General features: G+C 52.5%; 1 protein-coding gene across 1 annotated transcript in view; it reads left to right on the forward strand.

Moving 5' to 3' along the window:
• Window positions 1-6,343, forward strand: part of KSR1 (kinase suppressor of ras 1) — a 162,437-nt gene that overhangs the window by 119,892 nt on the left and 36,202 nt on the right. The window contains 2 exon segments of the mRNA XM_021718892.1: window positions 561-708; window positions 5,523-5,982. Coding sequence (XP_021574567.1) covers window positions 600-708; window positions 5,523-5,982 — 569 coding nt within the window. The 5' untranslated portion in view covers window positions 561-599.

Raw genomic sequence — 6,343 nt, forward strand, 5'->3', positions numbered from 1 at the left:
GGGGCTCAGGCAATCCACTCACCTCAGCCTCCCAAATGTGCAGGATTACAGGCTGAGCCACCGAGCCCGGCTTGGTGGGAGGTTTTGACAGTTAAATGAGGTGAGACAGTGAGTGCCTCTGCAGTGCTTACAGAGGGTTATTCTTTTTATCCCTCCCTTGTTAAGCCAATATGATTTGGAATTTTTGTCTGATTCGGATACAACAAAATAGTAAAGGGCCATCTTTGCAGTACTTGTCCTAAATTTGTCATGATTCATAATTCCTCTGGGCAGAGGAACAAGGAGAAACAAGAGGGGCAGCATGCCTTCATGAGAGCCTTCCTGGTCCCCCCATCCCCTAGCCCCACCAGAGTCTACTTCAGCTGCTGTCTCTAGGAGTGTGGAGGGTGGGGGCCGGAGCGCTCTGCCTGTGTCCTCAAGCACGTGGTGGCTCTGGTCGGAGACAGCCCAGCCAGCAGCTGGCTCCTGCCACTCAGCGGGAGGCCAGCCCGGGATGAGGGGGCACTGGGCCTGCCTGCCTGCTCACTTGCCTCTCTGCCTGTCCCTCCCGTGCCCCTCAGGAGATCCCTCGCGAGCTCACGCTGGATGCCCTGCTGGAGATGAACGAGGCCAAGGTGAAGGAGACGCTGAGGCGCTGTGGTGCCAGCTCAGAGGAGTGTGGCCGCCTGCAGTATGCCCTCACCTGCCTGCGGAAGGTGACAGGCCTGGGTAGGTGGGGCACCTCAAACCCTGGCCTGGCCTGGTTCCCTGGGAGCCAAGGCCTGTGTCCTGGTGGGTGATGGGGCGGGGCAAGCATTGCCCAGGATTTCTGGGGCAGCCTGGAAAGGCCAGGGTGGGTGATCAGAAAGCTGCGATGGGCCTGACCCCAGGGTCCGGGTTTCCTAGGGTCCTCAGGGCTGAGGATCCAAGGTAGTTTGGCCGGTCTGACCCTGGGGAGGCCTTAGCCATGGTAAGAAACCTCAGACCCATCTGCCAGGCTGGCCTGCATGGTCTCCCCTCTATGCATGGCTCTGTGTGCCCAGCCCTCTCTCTGCCTTCTTCCATTCTTCCATTCCTGCCACTGACTGGGCTCTGTGCTCAGAAGACACATGCTGATATGGGCTTAGCGCGAGCCAGGCATGATTAGAGAAACTCATGGCTTTCAGCTGGGAGTGTGTGCATAACTGTTCCAGGCGGAGTGTGTAATCCTGGCATTATGGTGGGGTCCTTGGGAATTGCTCACAGCTTTCTAAATCTTCCCTTGGAAACATTTCCAAATGCCTGACTTAATGCTCCCACTACCATACAGATAAGGCATTAAAATGAGCCTGATGAATGGAATTAGGCCCAGTTTTTAATTATCTGAATCTCCTGTCTTATCTCTGACTGCCAGAGGCTAAGAAAGACACAGAGTTTTATATTAGGCCTGATTTTTTTCTTTCCAAGGAGAATTGGGCTTAATGCTCCCACTACCATATAGATAAGGCATTAAAATGAGCCTAATGAATGGAATTAGGCCCAGCTTTTAATGATCTGAATCTCCTGTCTTATCTCTGACTGCCAGAAGCTAAGAAAGACACTGAGTTTTATATTAGGCCTGATTTTTTTCTTTCCAAGGAGAATTGGGCTTAATTTCATCCCCAGCCCCCTTGTATCCAGTCCTCTGAACACACAGCACAGAGTAGAGTGTTTCACTCAATTCAGAAAATCCTGACATGCGCCAGGCTTCCCAGCAGGTGCTGAACATAAACACAACAGAGGCGTGGCCAACATTCCTGTCTCACATTTTACAGAGGAGACTGGACCCAGAGAGGGGAAAGGGCTTGGTCAAGGACACACAGCAGTTGGTGTCTGAGCCAGGATTTGCTCCGCAGGCTGTGATGGCAGTTGGGTTGTACCCAAGCTGGGATTTTGGGGGCAAATTGTCAGCTCTCTCTCCTTCCTTTCTTATGCCTGGATTTTAAAGGGTTGTGGAGGAGCCAGCTGTTGAGTGGTGGTGACCCATTTGTGTCTGGAAGGCTGCTGTCTGCCTGTCCCAAGATAGGGAGATCACTGATTTATTAAGCACCTACTGTATGCCAGGCATGTGACACACACTGTGGCTATAGCCTTTAAGGAGTGAGGTTGAGCTCATTTTGTAGCTAAGACAGCTGAACATGGAGGCGTTGGGTGAGTCGTTGGGTCCCACACCTGGCCCAGGGCAGAACTGGGCTTGGAACCCAGGTTTCTTCTTCAGAGGATTCTTTTCCCACTCAGCCTAGGAGGAGGCCTCTGGGGAAGGGACCCTTTCTAGGTTTCTTATCTCTCATTTAGCCTCAGCTTGCGGTGTCCCTGCATGCTCGAGAGAGCCGTGGTCCCATCACAGTCCAAGATGCAGGCCTTTCCTCTGCCCAGCAGTGGCCATACTTCATAGGCACCTGCTGGGGCCTGGGTGGGTACCAGCATTGCCGTCTGTTGGATCGTGCAGTCAGAGGATCTTCATTGGATCCCAGCAGGGCTTGGTGAGAACAACAAAGATAGGCTGTGGAATCAGACTGCCTGGGCCCAGCACTCTGCTCACCCTGTGGGAAATTGACCCGTTACTTCATCTCACTCTGCCTCAGTTTCCTCATCTGTAAAATGGTTGTTGTGAAGATGAAATGAGTTAAGGTGACATGATTAGACCAGAGCCTGGCACATACCGGGGGCTCTTTTCAGTATTAGGCCTGTAGGGTAATGGAAAACATCGGCTTCGTTTCCCTTGAGGTTTCTGGTCTTAGGAAAAGTGAATGAAGAATAGTTCTCTGTGCTGGTGACTAAGGGATGATCATTCCTGCTGATACTCCCCATCCTTCATCCATAGCAGACATCACTAATCAACCCAAAAATGCTGCTACCGAGTGACTCCAGTGTCATTCTCAATCTGCTGATCGATGGTGTTGGCATGCATTCGACACCCATTTGCCATCCCTGAGCCCGATGCTATGGTGATTAAATAGGCAATTTAAATAATTTGGGGCTGCTTCTTTCCTTTCATGGCAGACTTGCTCACAGGTTCATGAAACTTCTCCTTTCACCCACCCAACAGGAAGCATGTTCAGCACTTCTGATAGGCCAATACATTCGCTACAGTGTAGGTCATACCACAGTTCTGAAGGAAAGTGTGCTGGAGCCCCAAGACGGCTTGTTCTGCAGTAACCATGCAGTGAATGGGGTATTTGAAGGGGGGATGGAATATGCAGAGAAACCTTGTGAACTGGAAGGCTGAACCCTCCCTACCATCCCTGACAAATGGCTTGACCACTCAAGACAACAGAGCTCGTTACCCCCAAAGCTATTCCTCGGAGGTTGTTCAGAATCTACTGCGTCACGCAGCACTGAAGTCCAGGTTTTCAGCTCCCAGCCCACCGCTTTTCTAGCTGACTGGCCTTGGGCAGTGTCCGTAGCCGGGTCTCAGTGACCTTCCTGTGTACTGGGGAAAAGAGCAAGTGTTACTGCGAGGATCCAGGGAGGCTGGGTATGTGCTGCACAAGAAGAGGATTCCGGTGTGGAAGTTCATTCTGTCTTGAGTCACATCTCCGTTCTGTGTGTTCCACGCATTGATCAGACGAGGGAGGTGCCTTCTCCTTCCGGTGTCAGCTTTCTGGGTCTCTAGATGGGCGGGTCCTTCTCCCTGACCTCCACCCTTCAGCACCTCCCCATCTCCTACAGGTGAAACCTAAAGTCCTTAGTGAGACATTCAAGGCCCTAGCTGGACTGATCCTCCAACCACACCTCTCACCTCTCCCTGACTTGTCTTGACCTCTAAAGGCACAGAACTCTTCTTTTTCTTTTTCTTTTCTTTTCTTTTCTTTTTTTTTGACAATGAGTCTTTCTCTGTACTCAGGCTGGAGTGCAGTGGCATGCTCACAGCCACCGCACCCTCGACCTGTTGGACTCAAATGATCCTTCTGCTCAGCCTTCCAAGTAGCTGAAACCACAGGTGTGCACACCACTACACCAACTAATTATTATTATTTGGGGGGGGTTGTAATCTCACTCTGTCGCCCAGGCTGGAATGCAGTGGCACGCTCATGGCCACCACAGCCTTGACCTACTAGGCTCAGGCAATCCTTTCTCTTCATCCTTCCAAGTAACTGGAACTACAGGCATGTGCTACCGCGCCTGGCCAATTTTTTGATTTATTGTAGAGATGAGGTCTCGCCAAGTTGCCCAGGCTGGTCTCAAACCTGTGGGCTCAGGCAGTCCTCTCACTCAGCCTCCCAAAATGCTGGAATTATAGGCTTGAGCCACCACATCCAGCCTAATGTTTTGATTTATTGTAGGGATGAGGTCTCACCAAGTTGCCCAGGCAGGTCTCAAACCCCTAAACTCAGGCAGTCCTCTTGCCTCTGCCTCCCAAAGTGCTGGGATTATTGGTGAACCACCATTCCCAGCAGGCACAGGACTCTTTGTAGTCGCCAGAAGGTGCCCTGTGTATTCTTACCTTTGCACATGCTGTTCCCTCTGCCTGGAACACCTCCCCCACCTTCTTCCTTTGCTGGCTGAGCCCAGGAGCCACCTCCTCTGGAAAGCCTTCCCTCACTACCCTTCACCCAGTCTGATTTAGGGTTCTGCTCCTCTAAAAAGGCCTCATGCCTTTTTGTTCCAGCAGACAGCACACTTTGTTGCATGTCTGTCACTCCACTGGACTCCTCAAGCACAGGGGTTAGGTCATTTTTATTCCTTTCTACCCAGCACATGCTTGAATGAATGGACTTGAGCCCCATAGAGCCTCAAGGCCTCAGGTCATTGTGGGGGCAGCCCAAGTCACTCACAGTCTCTTGTCGGAAGGAAGTGGCCGTTGACCCCTTCTGCCTGGATCTTTTTCCACAAGCCCCGGGGCAGTTTGCTGTTGGAAGGTCAAGGGAGCCCCTTTTTTGAATTTTCTTACAGTGGAGTTTTTCTTTCCTTCACATACCCCAGCTTCCCTTTCCTGACTCTACAAGATCAGTCTCTATGTTGCTCTCTGGGGTCACTCACTTTTGAGGTGGATTTCCTGGATCCCCCAACACCTGTCAGTAAGAGCCCTGCACAAGCCATTTCCTCTCTGGGCCTTGCTTCCTCCCCTATAAAATGAAGGTACAGGTTGAGTATCCCTTATCTGAAATGTTTGAGACCAGAAGTGTTTTGGATTTCAGGACATTTGTATTATACTTACCTGCTCACCATCCCTGATCCCCAAATGTGAAATCCAAAATGCTCCAATGAGCATTTCCTTTGAGCAGTGCATAACCACTCAAAAAGTTTCAAACTTTGGAACATTTCAGCTTTTGGATTTTTGGATTAGGATTGCTCAACCGGTATTGACATCTGTGCGGGTGGCCTCATGGTCAGCTAGGTATATGGAAGTTCATGTGTGTGTACACGTGGCCTATTATAGGCCTGGTCAAGGCTGATGGTTGAAGCCTCCCACTAAGGAATGATGCTGCCTTAGACATAGTGTGTAGCCTCCCTGGCCCCTGGCATCTCACCAGTGAGCCACTTCCAACCCGGCTGTTTTTGACTTGCCTCTTGGCCCACAGGAGGGGAGCACAAGGAAGACTCGGGCTGGAGTGCGTTGGATGCCCGGCGGGAGAGTGGCTCAGGGCCTCCCATGGACACCCTCTCCCCAGCCAACCTTCCCTGGCCCCCCGGGAGCTCCCAGCTGGGCAGAGTGGGCAACAGTGCCCAGGGCCTGCGCTCCGTTTCCGTGTCAGCTCTGCCTGCCTGCGACTCCCCGGCCCCCGGCCTCAGCGAGGGCCTCTCAGACACCTGCCTTCCCCTGCACGCCAGTGGCCGTCTGACGCCCCGCACCCTGCACAGCTTCATCACCCCTCCCACCACGCCCCAACTACGACGGCACACCAAGCTGAAGCCACCGCGGACACCGCCCCCACCCAGCCGCAAGGTCTTTCAGCTGCTGCCCAGCTTCCCCACGCTCACGCGGAGCAAGTCCCACGAGTCCCAGCTGGGGAACCGCATCGACGAGGTCTCCCCAATGAGGTGAGTGCCCCTACCAAGAGTTGTGACTGCGACCTCCTCATTATCATAAGAAGGGCAAATAAAGTCAACCAGTATAGAACGGTGCAAAGTAAAAAGTAAAAGATGCCCCTGTCTCGCAGTGTCATCCCAGACTACCTTAGCAGTTTGGCTGAGCCTCCTAGGTTTCGTTCTGCACGCGCACATGCAGATGAAATAATGCCACGTATCAGAGTAGGTTGGTTATGCTGCATTAACAAACATCTCTAAATCTCTGGGTTTTAAAACAGCAAAGAAGCCGGGCTCGGTGGCTCAGCCTGCAATCCCGCACCCTTGGGAGGCTGAGGTGAGTGGATTGCCTGAGTCCGCAGGTTCGAGACCCGCC

Source organism: Carlito syrichta, unplaced genomic scaffold (genome assembly GCF_000164805.1).
Source record: "Carlito syrichta isolate Samal-C Ts95f unplaced genomic scaffold, Tarsius_syrichta-2.0.1 Scaffold313978, whole genome shotgun sequence".
NCBI classification, from domain to species: domain Eukaryota; kingdom Metazoa; phylum Chordata; class Mammalia; order Primates; family Tarsiidae; genus Carlito; species Carlito syrichta.